The sequence below is a fragment of the Nerophis lumbriciformis genome, linkage group LG20 (genome assembly GCF_033978685.3).
Source record: "Nerophis lumbriciformis linkage group LG20, RoL_Nlum_v2.1, whole genome shotgun sequence".
Lineage (NCBI taxonomy): Eukaryota > Metazoa > Chordata > Actinopteri > Syngnathiformes > Syngnathidae > Nerophis > Nerophis lumbriciformis.
This window is the reverse complement of record NC_084567.2, coordinates 28805977-28820048: the sequence shown is the minus strand read 5'-3', so window position 1 is coordinate 28820048 and position 14072 is coordinate 28805977. Positions and strand designations below refer to the sequence as shown.

The 14072-nt window shown below is 38.8% G+C and overlaps 1 protein-coding gene across 1 annotated transcript in view; it reads left to right on the top strand.

Moving 5' to 3' along the window:
* LOC133619714 (uncharacterized) overlaps window positions 1-14072 on the top strand; it is a 119613-nt gene that overhangs the window by 62600 nt on the left and 42941 nt on the right. The window contains exons 11-14 of the mRNA XM_061980954.2: window positions 3456-3500; window positions 4471-4524; window positions 10738-10782; window positions 12806-12859. Coding sequence (XP_061836938.2) covers window positions 3456-3500; window positions 4471-4524; window positions 10738-10782; window positions 12806-12859 — 198 coding nt within the window. The remainder of the gene's footprint in view (window positions 1-3455; window positions 3501-4470; window positions 4525-10737; window positions 10783-12805; window positions 12860-14072) is intronic.

Sequence of the window (14072 nt, the reverse complement as noted above, 5' to 3'; positions counted from 1 at the left end):
CCCAATTTGGAAGAACACTCCACCAGATGATTTCACCATCCAATCAGCTTGAGAGAAGGAATGGTCATCCAAGGAGGTCCCCAATAAACATCTGGTGCCAGACCCTCCAACAGGTCCCTGGCACTGACCTGCCTAGGATACAGTGGTCAATCATCAACAGATTCAGGACTGGACATGGCCCGTGCTTAGCCAGCCTTTACAGACGGGGCAGTAGTCCGAGTCCACTGTGTGCTTCTGGAGGGGAGCAGACAATGGAACACATCATTGAAGCCTGCACTCAACTGCTTGGCTGAAGGACTTTGCATCCGCTAAAAAAGTAAACCTAGTAAAGAGGCAGCATTTACACGACAAAGGTGTCAACAAGACAACAATTGACTGCAGTACTGTATGCTAAGCTTACCAAAGAAACAGCATACAGTATATGTGCTTTGTCACTGCACAAAAGCTACTCACCTTGTCAGGGCTGAACCCGTTTTTCCATTGTCAAAAGCAGGTCCTAAGAGATACTATAGGAAGTATGATTTGGGGTTACACATACAGCAAACCAACAACGTATGGATGGTGTCAGAGTGTGTAGGTGACGAACCCCAAGATGCAGAGAAGGCGGAAGGCATTGTGTGGGAAAACGTGATTTAATTTAACACTATGGCAAAAAACAAACAAAAGGGTACAAACAAAAGGCGCGCACAAGGCGGAGAACAAACTTGGCTATGAACTAAAATAGCACAAAGGCTAACTGTCGACAAGAAACAAAAACACTTACTGTGACACGAAGGAACTATGACATGAGCAGAGTGAACAAAAGTAGACAGAGCTACAACGACAAGTATTATGACAGGTAGTAGTGACAACAAGTATTAGCGACAATAATCCAGCACTGACTGGAGGAGACGGCAGGTTTAAATAGCAGCTGGCTGATTGACACCAGGTGTGGCCAGGTGCCAATCAGCGCAGCTGAGGGGAAGCAGCACTCAGGGAGACAATGAGGAAATGACAGAGGAAATACTAAAACTTGACCAAACTGTCAGAGACAAGCCTGACAGGTCACTGATTTTTTTCAGTTTTTTTACCATTATCTGCTGACACTTCTTTTTTTACTGGTCAACAGAATAGTCAAAAATATAATGTATACATTATAGATGGATATATAGATAGATAGTACTTTATTGATTTCTTCAAATTAAAAAAATATTAATAAGATATTGAAGCTAAGTTGTCAGTGTCTTTTTGAGCTGCAAAGCATATGTGTATGGGGTGCCTAATGTCAAAATTATGTCACAGTTTTCGAGCAGATAAATAAATCAATCAATCAATCAATGTTTATTTATATAGCCCTAAATCACAAGTGTCTCAAAGGGCTGCACAAGCCACAATGACATCCTCGGTTCAGATCCCACATATATCAGGGGTCTCCAAACTTTTTCACTCGGGGGCCGCATTGGGCCAGGCTGTGTATATGTATATATATATATATATATACATATATATATATATATATATATATATATATATATATATATATATATATATATATATATATATATATATATATATATATATATTCGAGCGCAATAATGTCACCTTATCGATGGGAAAATGCATTTTTAGACAATAGGCTAGGAGACCCCGAAAGTAACAAACGGTAGAAAATGGATAACAAAAAGGACAGATTTAAAAAAATCAATAATTAAAAAACTAGACTTTTTTTTTTCTTTTTTTTTAAACTTGGGCCGAATATTTGACGCTGGCGGCCGTAGTTTGGGGACCCCTGAGATAAATGTTCCCATTTAGCTCACTTTTCTCACATTTAACTAATTTTCATCATATTTAAGTTTAAATTAAATGTTGACTCTTACTGTCATATCCAAATGTTAAATCTAAATCTAAAGTTTAAATCTAAAGTTTAGATCTAAACCTAAATGTTGGATCCAAACCTGAATGTTAAATCTGAATCTTATTCTTAAATCTAGGTATGAATCTAAATGTGAGCGCTAAATGTTAAATCTAAACCTAAATGTTACATCTAAATGTAAATGTTAAATCTAAATCTTAAAGCTAATTGTTAAATCTAAACCTAAATGTTACATTTAAATCTTAAATGTAAATCTTGAATCTAAATGTGAGCTCTAAATGTTAAATCTAAAGCTAAATGTAAATATAAATAGTAAATCTTAATAGAAAACTTAAATCTGAATGTTGAATCTAAATCAAAATGTTAAATCAAAATGTTAAATCTAAATATAAATGTTAAATCAAAATCTTAATCTAAACCTAAATGTTGAATCTAAATGTAAATGTTAAATCTAAATCTTAAAGCTAATTGTTAAATCTAAACCTAAATGTTACATTTGAATATTAAATGTAAATCCTGAGTCTAAATGTTAAATCTAAACCTAAATGTAAAAATAAATAGTAAATCTTAATATAAAACTTAAATCTGAATGTTGAATCTAAATCAAAATGTTAAATCAAAATGTTAAATCTAAATATAAATCTTAAATCTAAATCTTAAATCTAATTGTTGAATCTAAACCTAAATCTTATAGCTAATTGTTTATTCTAAACCTAAATGTTAAATCTAAATGTAAATGTTAAATCTAAATGTAAATGTTAAATCTAAATCTTAAAGCTAATTGTTAAATCCAAACCTAAATGTTACATTTAAATCTTAAATGTAAATCTTGAATCTAAATGTGAGCTCTAAATGTTAAATCTAAACCTAAATGTAAATATGAATAGTAAATCTTAATATAAAACTTAAATCTGAATGTTGAATCTAAATCAAATTGTTAAATGAAAATGTTAAATCAAAATGTTGAATCTAACTATAAATGGTAAATCTAAATCTTAAATCTAATTGTTAAATCTAAACCTAAATCTTAAAGCTAATTGTTAATTCTAAACCTAAATGTTACATTTAAATCTTAAATGTAAATCTTGAATCTGAATGTGAGCTCAAAATGTTTTAAATTTAAACCTAAATGTTAAAGTAAATATAAATATAAACAGTAAATCTTAATATAAAACTTAAATCTGAATGTTGAATCTAAATCAAAATGTTAAATCTTAAATCTAATTGTTAAATCTAAACCTAAATGTAAATGTAAATCTAAATAGTAAATCTTGATATATATCTTAAATCTCAATGTTGAATCTAAATCGAAATGTTAAATCTTAATCTAGATGTTAAACCTAAATTTAAATCTTAATGTGAGCGCGACAGATTAAATTTAAACCTATTTGTTCAATCTAAATCTTAATGTTAAATATGAATTTAAATCTAAATCTATATGTAAGCGCTAAATCTCTCGCCAAGTGTGAAGATAAATATTCATAGAATGCCAATTTTCTACCAATCCACAGCCCCAAGTGTTAAAAGTTCAACATGTTTTGTTATGTTAGGCAAAATTGTCTGAACACTGAACTAATGATGTTGAACTGTCTGCTGTCTTTAGGGTTTACCTGGTTTACCGGGACCACCTGGTCCTGTTGGGCTCAGGGTGAGTATCCGTGTCTCTCTAATTACAACATGTGTGAATGTTTTGAGGTACGAGCCATCTCTCATGTATTATTTTTTTGCTTTTAGTTGCGATTGAAAGCATCAAATACCGGTACCTCCTCACGACTTGTTGGCGTAGAAAATGTCACAGTGAAGACTAGACTCGATCAGACTAGATCTGTCCCATCTGAGTCCGCGACCGTGAACTGATGAAACATTCTCAAACAACAACTGTAGTTGTTTGTGGCACAGGGGTCTTCAACGTTTTCAGGCCAAGAACCCAAAACATTTTAAAATCATGCAAAAGTCCATTCATGTCAGCAACTTCAAATGTAAAACTAATATGTGATACAAACTTATTACAAGCTTCTATTTCTTGAAATGTTGATGATCATGTCTTACAGTTTTTAAATGCTAACTGTTTTATGTTTAAAATGTGAGGTTTTCATAAGCATAATTGTCAGGTTCAAACACTGATGACATCTATTAAACAAGACAAGAAGCAAGGAATTAAACAGAGACAGAATTAAATTTGGCTCAATTTGAGGAGAAACGTCTGGGCTGTACTCTTGCACAGTCTCCAGCACGCTCTGGCGAAAGATTGTACACCACTTCTTTTAATTTGGACTTTCCCTGTTTACATAACAGCAGTTGACCATTTGCAACAGGTTTGCGGTGTTTGGTGGAAGAGGCTGTTGATTTCAAGCGTCTCGGCCAAGAGGAGAAGAAGGCAGATTGTAGTACTTCATCAATACAAACTTACAATATAGCCCCATTGAGATCCAATGTTATTTTAAAAAAATGAGCAGGATAGAACAATTTTAAGAAGGAATCTAACACAAAATTATTTTAAAAGACAAGTGCCTCTCAATCCACTTTTTCCTTTTCGGCCAACTTTAAATATGACATATAAAATGTAACGTAGTGTTTTCCTAACATTATTTTGTAATACAAACATTTTTGCTTTTCAGGGGCCTCCTGGGATCCGAGGTGGTTATGGTCCAGAAGGCCAACGTGGACCTGATGTAAGTGACTTTTGAGGCTACAGAGGCCTCATGTATTCAGAGTGTGAGTGAAGTATATTTATATAGCGCTTTTCTCTAGTGACTCAAAGCGCTTTTACATAGTGAAACCCAATATCTAAGTTACATTTAAACCAGTGTGGGTGGCACTGGGAGCAGGTGGGTAAAGTGTCTTGCCCAAGGACACAACGGCAGTGACTAGGTATGGCGGTAGCGGGGATCGAACCTGGAACCCTCAAGTTGCTGGCACGGCCACTCAACCAACCGAGCTATATATGGCGTAGCTTTCCTCCTAAAAATGTACGTACCTTTACATCAAGAAAACGACGTACAATGGAGCATGTTCGGCAGCGCACAACTACAGAGTATGTTTCTTACAAGTATCATCCCTGCAGGACGAGGAATAGCTAAACATGCTTCACTACACACCGTAGCTCACCGGCGTCACAATGTAAATAAACGCAATGGGTGGATCTACACTTGACATCCACTGTAATGATACCAAGTATAGAAGCGTATCTTGTCGATAGTACTATGATTACATCGATAGTTTTTAGCATCACAACATTTAAAAAAAAATTTATATTATGTTTATAAACTCAGGAAATACGTCCCTGGACTTTTTATTACAAATAGCAACAGAGGAGGATTTTACCATTCTAGTGTACATGTACAAAACCCAAAACCAGTGAAGTTGACACGTTGTGTAAATCGTAAATAAAAACAGAATACAATGATTTGCAAATCCGTTTCAACCTATATTCAATTGAATAGACTGCAAAGACAAGATACTTAACATACGAACTGGTAAACTTTGTTCTTTTTTGCAAATCTTAGCTCATTTGGAATTTGATGCCTGCAACATGTTTCAAAAAAGCTGGCATGAGTGGCAAAAAGACTGAGAAAGTTGAGAAATGCTCATCAAACACTTAAGTCTTTTTCATGGACACCCCTGCTTATTTCAGCAAGACAACGCTAAACCACATTCTGTTGTTACAACAGCGTGGCTTCGTAGTAAAAGAGTGCGGGTACTAGACTGGCCTGCCTGTAGTCCAGACCTGTCTCCCATTGAAAATGTGTGGCGCATTATGAAGCGTAAAGTACCACAACGAAGACCCCGGACTGTTGAACAATTTAAGCTGTACATCAAGCAAGAATGGGAAAGAATTCCACCTGATTAGCTTAAAAAATGTGTCTCTTTTTAGTTCCCAAACGTTTACTGAGTGTTGTTAAAAGGAAAGGCCATGTAACACAGGGGTAAAAATGCCCGTGTCAACTTTTTTGCAATGTGTTGCTGCCATTAAATTCTAAGTTAATGATTATTTGCAAAAAAAAACACATTAAACATTAAATATCTTCTCTTTGCAGTCTATTCAATTGAATATACCGGTAACTTGAAAAGTATTTGCAAATCATTGTCGTCTGTTTTTATTTACGATTTACACAACGTGCCAACTTCACTGGTTTTGGGTTTTGTACAAAAGATCCAGAGTCTGACCCACAGAGACAGGAAAGCAAAGAACCGATTGGTTGAAAGTGCTTTAAAAGTTAGTTCTTTAGCTTTTCCTTTCAATGCCTTTCACTCCATAAAGCTATATGGAGTACTCTTTTGAATCAGATTAGTAACAGTTTTGAATTCTAATTAACCATGATTAATCAGAGTAAATTATTTTCTTGTGAATTTTAAATAACTTAAAAACAATACCCCGATATTTTGACATAAATGCAATTTTACTGTCATAAAGGAACAATTTTTGAAAGTTTCACTGAATATAAGTGATTTATTTTCTTGGAACTTGGTAAAATCTTTATTTTAAGTCCAATCGGGGTGTAGTTTGAAGTGAAATTTGTCACAGAGCTCACTAGTCGTAAAGTTAGTTAAAGTAAAGGAGCAAGTGGCGTCAAAATGAATTGGGTGATTAATCTGCGTCGATACATTATTAATATGGTATTTTTTTAAATGAATCACATGCGTTAACTCCTTAAATTTGACAGCCCTATTTATAAGTAAACAGGCTAAGTAGTATTATGTCTGTCTCCTTATTTGACACAACTATGCACATCCATGCAAGAATATTGCATTTGACCTATCTGTCAATAATATCTACATGTAGTCCATGTTACATTGCTAATGCAACATTACATTTTAGTTCATTATGGGTCAATAGTTATATAGCGCAATGCAGACCAAACAGATTAGCAAACAATGTATGCTCACTCTGTAACTACTTGCTATTTGCTAATAATATCAATAATCAGGAAGATGCCACATGCTTACGTATCATTACATTTGTCTATCTACTGTTATTGGACTTATCGTTTCATTGTATCAACCATTGAAATAAATTACAGGAACTGTTGCCGCGATTAAACGTAGTTTTGTGTAAATCCTTCTATGTAAGATGCTGTGTAACGGGTGTTGTCGGGATGTCAAGGATGAAGGTGTGAGAGACGAGCAGATATTGGCAATTTTGCATGTAAAATAGTTCATTGTTGTAGATGTGTGATATGAGGGTAATTGGTTTACAGTGGAAAATAGTTTTGCAAATGCATGTACAACACTTAAAGGGGAACATTATCACAATTTCAGAAGGGTTAAAACCATTAAAAATCAGTTCCCAGTGGCTTGTTTTATTTTTCAAAGTTTTTTTCAAAATTTTACCCATCACGCAATATCCCTAAAAAAAGCTTCAAAGTGCCTGATTTTAACCATCGTTATATACACCCGTCCATTTTCCTGTGACGTCACATAGTGATGCCAACTCAAACAAACATGGTGCATAGAACAGCAAGCTATAGCGACATTAGCTCGGATTCAGACTCGGATTTCAGCGGCTTAAGCGATTCAACAGATTACGCATGTATTGAAACGGATGGTTGTAGTGTGGAGGCAGGTAGCGAAAACGAAATTGAAGAAGAAACTGAAGCTATTGAGCCATATCGGTTTGAACTGTATGCAAGCAAAACCGACGAAAACGACACGACAGCCAGCGACACGGGAGAAAGCGAGGACGAATTCGGCGATCGCCTTCTAACCAACGATTGGTATGTGTTTGTTTGGCATTAAAGGAAACTAACAACTATGAACTAGGTTTACAGCATATGAAATACATTTGGCAACAACATGCCCTTTGAGGGTGCAGACAGCCCAATTTTAATCAATTAATATATTCTGTAGACATACCCTCATCCGCGCTCTTTTCCTGAAAGCTGATCTGTCCAGTTTTGGAGTTGATGTCAGCAGGCCAGGGAAGCTAGGGCCGATATTCTTCTCTTGATCATCTTCGGTGGCATAAGGGACGGTGTGAGCCAAGACATCCAGGGGGTTTAGCTCGCTCGTCTGCGGGAACAAACTGCCGCCATTGCTTGCCGTGCTACCGAGGTCCTTTGTCCCTGAATTGCTCACACACTCCGGCAGATTCAATGGGGGTCTGGCGGCAGATTTCTTTGACTTTATCGTTGGAAATGCATCTGCTTTGAGTGTCGCAGGATATCCACACATTCTTGCCATCTCTGTCGTAGCATAGCTTTCGTCGGTAAAGTGTGCGGAACAAACGTCCAATTTTTTGCCACTTTCGCATCTTTGGGCCACTGGTGCAACTTGAATCCGTCCCTGTTCGTGTTGTTACACCCTCCGACAACACACCGACGAGGCATGATGTCTCCAAGGTACGGAAAACAGTCGAAAAAACGGAAAATAACAGAGCTGATTTGACTCGGTGTTTGAGAAAATGGCGGATTACGTTGTGACGTCATCGCTCCGAGAGCGAATATTAGAAAGGCGTTTAATTCGCCAAAATTCACCCATTTAGAGTTCAGAAATCGGTTAAAAAAATATATGGTCTTTTTTCTGCAACATCAAGGTATATATTGACGCTTACATAGGTCTGGTGATAATGTTCCCCTTTAAAACCTTTAGTATATCAGTATGTATGATTAAATTATGGAATGGATTAAGCAAATAAGTCAAAGTACTAATATGATCTAATCTAGGGAATCGTTAAAACTCAGTGTTTACAAAGTACAAGAATGAAGAATTCTGGTAAACATCTTGAAATGAAAAAATGTGAATCTTATTCATCTCAATTTGTGAATCACAAAGACATGCACCTGGGGATAGGTTGATTGGCAACACTAAATTGGCCCTAGTGTGTGAATGTGAGTGTGAATGTTTTCTGTCTATCTGTGTTGGCCCTGTGATGAGGTGGTGACTTGTCCAGGGTGTACCCCGCCTTCCGCCGAAATGCAGCTGAGATAGGCTCCAGCACCCCCCCGTGGCCCCAAAAGGGACAAGCGGTAGAAAATGGATGGATGGACAACTTACTTAAGTATTATTATATAAGAACCTTATTATTAATTGATTTACTAATTTATTTATTTATCTATTTGTTTGTGTTACAGATTGAGTACATGAAGTGAACAAACATACCGTATTTTCCGGACCATATGGCGCACCGGGTTATAAGGCGCACTGCCGATGAATGGTCTATTTTTGATCTTTTTTCATATAAAAGTCGCACCGGATTATAGAGCCCATTAAAGGGGTCATATTATTTTTATTTTTTTTCTAAATTGAAAACACTTCCTTGTTCTTTGGTCAAAATGTTGCATAGATTATGTTTTACAGATCATCTTCAAGCCGCTTTCTGACAGTCGCTTCAGGATGCGCCGTTTTGTGGGCGGCCTTTTTTACGTGGTTCACCTTCGACAGCGTCTTCTGCCCGTCATCTTTGTTGTAGCGGTGTAGCGTGCAAGGACGGGAGTGGAAGAATTATCAAAAGATGGAGCTAACTGTTTTAATGACATTCAGACTTTACTTAAATCAATAACGGAGCAGCATCTCCTCATCCGGAAACAACAACAACACCGGAAATTTGTCCCGTGAAAAACCGTCCGACCGGACCTCTAATAACTAAAGTTTCTTGGGTGAATAAAGTAAGCTCACTACACCGGTATGTTTTAGCGCTTTCATGGCGAGTTTACTGACAGATATAAGTAATAACTTTACACTACTTTATATTAGAAATGTCACATAACAAGAAGATAGAAAAAAAGAAAAAGCCTATTGACTACGTCGTCGTTACGGACTACAAAGGCGGACGCGCGCAATTTTTCAGGATTTATGCAGATCCCAAATACAGATCAGCAGGTACCAGAAGGTAAGAAAAGTTGCTTTTGCATAATATTGCGAAACAAAACGCCAGATAATATGTCTTACCTTATACACACACCATAATAATACTTGTATGTTTAATACCCCGACAATCCACCAAGCGGAGCGGCTTCATAGCTTACCAAAGTCGTACTAAAACATTTTGAGAGATTTTTGAGCGCCGTGTGTAATGTTCTATGTTTTCAATGGAACATATAAAATGTTGGTGTTGTTTACTTGAGTCATATTGCCATCATACCTCTTACCACGTATATCTTATGTTTGACTACCATCTACTGGTTACACTTATCATTACACCATGTACCAAATAAAATTGCTTCGAGATCGGTGAGCAAAACCAGAATTATTCCGTACAGGATCCGTACAGGATTTTAAGTGCGCCTTATACGGTATTTGTTAAAAAATGCTATAAAAAGGAAACTGAACAGAATGAAAAAGTGATGCTACTTTCTACTCCTTTTCATAATGAGAAACTGGAAATATATGATGTATGCTTGTTCGAAATAAACTAATACCATACCATACCCATAAATAAGGTCTACGTTTTGTCTGTCCACCCTCTTGACATGTTCGCAGTAAACACTTTAACATGGCTTTGACCAATATTGTTACATGCTTAGCTCAACAAAACGGGAAATTCCACAATTTGAATTCTGTCGAGAAACTGCCGGCAGTCGCTGTGCTTTATCACCTACCTGCCGGCAGCCAAATGGTAATGTAATGAAGGTCATAATTTACCCATCAATACCTGTGATTACGAGCTTTCTTCGGGGAGTCATTCTTCTTAGAACTGCTTTCACTGCTGCAATGTATTCTAGCTCTCTCAGGGCAAGATCAGGCAAAGCTGGCTGCTGCAACAGATCACTAATGTGATATTTTGTCAGGTGTTTTGATCGAGTCACACTTAATGGTGTCTCTCAGTAGTTCTAACTGAAGTGATGGATGCCTCTCAGGTTCATAGTGAGAGACTAATGTATATTCTATATACAGTATGTGATATATTGTCTGTGTAATGATGGACTTGTACTCTGCTTTTTTGCCAGGGGGAGCCTGGACTGGATGGCCTTCTAGGTTTGCTGGGTTCACCGGTGAGCTAAATCACAGACCAAGAGATCTAAGTCACTTGTATTTATGTTTAAAAAGGAACTTCACTTTTTGCGGGGAATTTTGGCTATTACTCGCAATCTTTATGAGAGACAAGAACACATGCCTTTTTTAAGTACATTCTAACTCGTAAATCAGAATCAAAATCAGAATCAGAAATAGTTTAATAATCCCCTAGGGGAAATTACGATTTTCAGCACAATCCCATTCAAGAGCAGACAAACATTACAGGGAGACAGAACAGGATCGCTGACTGGTCTGCCAACTTCCGGCGCTCCTTACAAAAAAGTTAAGAAATCGATCAATCAATCAATGTTTATTTATATAGCCCTAAATCACAAGTGTCTCAAAAGGCTGCACAAGCCACAACGACATCCTCGGTACAGAGCCCACATAAGGGCAAGGAAAAACTCACCCCAGTGGGACGTCGATGTAAATGACTATGAGAAACCTTGGAGAGGACCGCATATGTGGGTGACCCCCCCCCCCCCTGCCCCCCCTCTAGGGGAGACCGAATGCAATAGATGTCGAGTGGGTCTGACATAATATTGTGAGAGTCCAGTCCATAGTGGATCCAACATAATAGTAAGAGTCCAGTCCATAGTGGGGCCAGCAGGAAACCATCCCGAGCGGAGACGGGTCAGCAGCGCAGAGATGTTCCCAACCGATGCACAGGCGAGCGGTCCACCCCGGGTCCCGACTCTGGACAGCCAGCACTTCATCCATGGCCACCGGACCTATGTACCCCCTCGATAGTTTGAGACGTGTTTATTAAACAAAAGGAAGTGGAGTGTGTAATTAATCCAAATAAGTATGGTGTGACTGTGTTGTGTTTAACTTAGTGTTACCAGGAGTTGTTGAAGGTGTGTGTTGAGCGGGAGGCGGAAGTCCAGGGAGGGCAAGGCAAGCTCGGAGGTCCGTGGGCAAGCGAGAGGTCAAAGGCAGGAGCGAAGCGTCAAGGTCCGTGTCCCGGCGTGAGGTCGAGATCTAGGAAGGCAGCAGGGAGTCCAGAGGGGATCCAGGGAGACGAGACACACAACTCGAAACCAGGAAATGGGGGAACGCTGCGGGATGACGACACAGGACACAAGACGATGAGCACAGAGGAGGGGAAACAGAGAGAGCGAATGCACATAGAAACGTGTAGGCTTACAGTACTGAGACAGGTAGCTACGTTCTGGCACTGAAACGCAGGACACGCTGGCTTATGAAGGGAGTTGGGTCTTCATCAGCATCAGGTGTGTTGATTTCTGATTGGCTGCAGTCGCGCGGAGGCGTGGGCGCGGCAGGAGGGGAACGCCTATGGGCGTGTCCAGAGGCGCGCTCAGATGAATGAGAGGCGGCAGGAGTCTGAGCCGTAACAGCCTCTTGTTAATTCTAAAATAAGAATCATGCCTTTCACCTGAATAGTAGGATGTGTACATACACCGAGAAGTTGGTACACTTTGACAACCAACTTAGACCCGAAAAAAGCAATAAAAGACCTCCTTTTATTTATTTATTTTTTTGCACCCCCGTTTTTTCTTCACGAGCACTATGAGTCATTCTTCATCCAAACGGGAAGATATGAACATCCCATCAGTCAGCATCCCAGTGAGAGCATGTTTTATTATCTTTGTTGTCTTTCATGAAGTCTGCCATGAGTGGTAGTCAGCGTTGTAGTTGAAAGAGAAAGTGAACGTTGTAATGCGTCTATGAAATGAGTGCTTAAAATGATCAGAATACGTAAATATTAAATGTTATTATGAATGTACGAGTTACTACATTACATATATACTTTCAGCATGTATTCTATATAAAAAGTTGATGGAAGTGTTTGGATGTTTGTTTAAGTGCTTTATAGGCAAACTTTTGCTTGTATTTATTTACTACACTATTTACTATAAACTACTTAGTGTGTGCTTGTCTTACATAAAGATTGTGAATGATCGGCAAAATTCAAAAATAAGTGCAGTTCCCCTTTAAGTATTGTTTTTGTGTGTGCGTGTTTTTCTTTTTTTTTGATAGGGTGCACCGGGCTTTACAGGACATGTCGGAGCTCAAGGAGTCAATGGCTCAAGGGTAAGATTAAACCAAAGAAGTACTGTAGTTAGAGGGGACCTAATATGCAAAACCAACTTTTCTTACCTACTGGTACCTGTTTTTGTGTATTTGGGATCCGCATAAATCCCAACATTTGAAATCAAACCTTGGAGTCATAGCAGAGATGTTTATAAAACAATCTTGCCTTCCTTCACTTCCACCAAACAAGTCGTTTGGAATTTGCCCGATTTGTGACATTTTTCCCCAGTGTGACGCAGCCGATATAGTTCATATATGGTGAGGGTTTACCCGAAAAGCTGAAGATAGCATATTATTGTGCTACAAAACTACAAAATGGCTGATTGGGAGAAGATGCAATCGAAGTGGAGGCATGTAAATAAGAACTTATACAAAATGGAGCTTCCTGAAGAGATAGTCAGGAAGTTGCTTAAAAACGGTCAGCCACTTCGTCCAGCGATCCCGAGGCGTTCACTGACCAGCCAGTACACATAGTCTTCCCAACGTGTCCTTGGTTTTCCTCGTGGTCTCCTGCCGGTCGGACGTGCTCTAAACCCCTCCCCAGGGAGGCGTGCGGGGGGCATCCTGACCAGATACCCAAACCACCTCATCTGGCTCCTCTCGATTTGGAGGAGCAGCGGCTATACCTTCAGCTCCTCCCAAATGTCAGAGCTTCTCACCCTATCTCTAAGAGAGAGCCCCGCCACCCGATGGAGGAAACTCATTTTGGCTGCTTGTGCCCGTGATCTTGTCCTTTCGGTCATAACCCAAAGTTCATGACCATAGGTGAGGATGGAACGTAGATCGACCTGTTAATTCAGAGCTTTGCCTTCTGGCTCAGCTCTTTCTTTACCACAACGGATTGATACAGTGTCCGCATTACTGAAGACGGCGCACTGATCAGCCTGTCGATCCCACAATCCACTCTTACCTCACTCGTGAACAAGACTCCGAGGTACATCAACTCCTCCACTTGGGGCAAGATCTCTTCCCCAACCTGGAGATGGCACTCTTTGCACCCTTTTCCGGGTGAGAACCATAGACTCGGACTTGGATGTGCTGATTCTCATCCCAGTCATTTTACACTCGGCAGCAAACCAATTTAGTGACAGCTGAAGCCACTGGATGTAGTCATCTAGGTTACATCATCTGCAAAAAGCAGAGACCTAATCCTACCGTCACCAAGCCGGATCCTGTCAACGCCATTACTGCACCTAGAAATTCCGTCCATAAA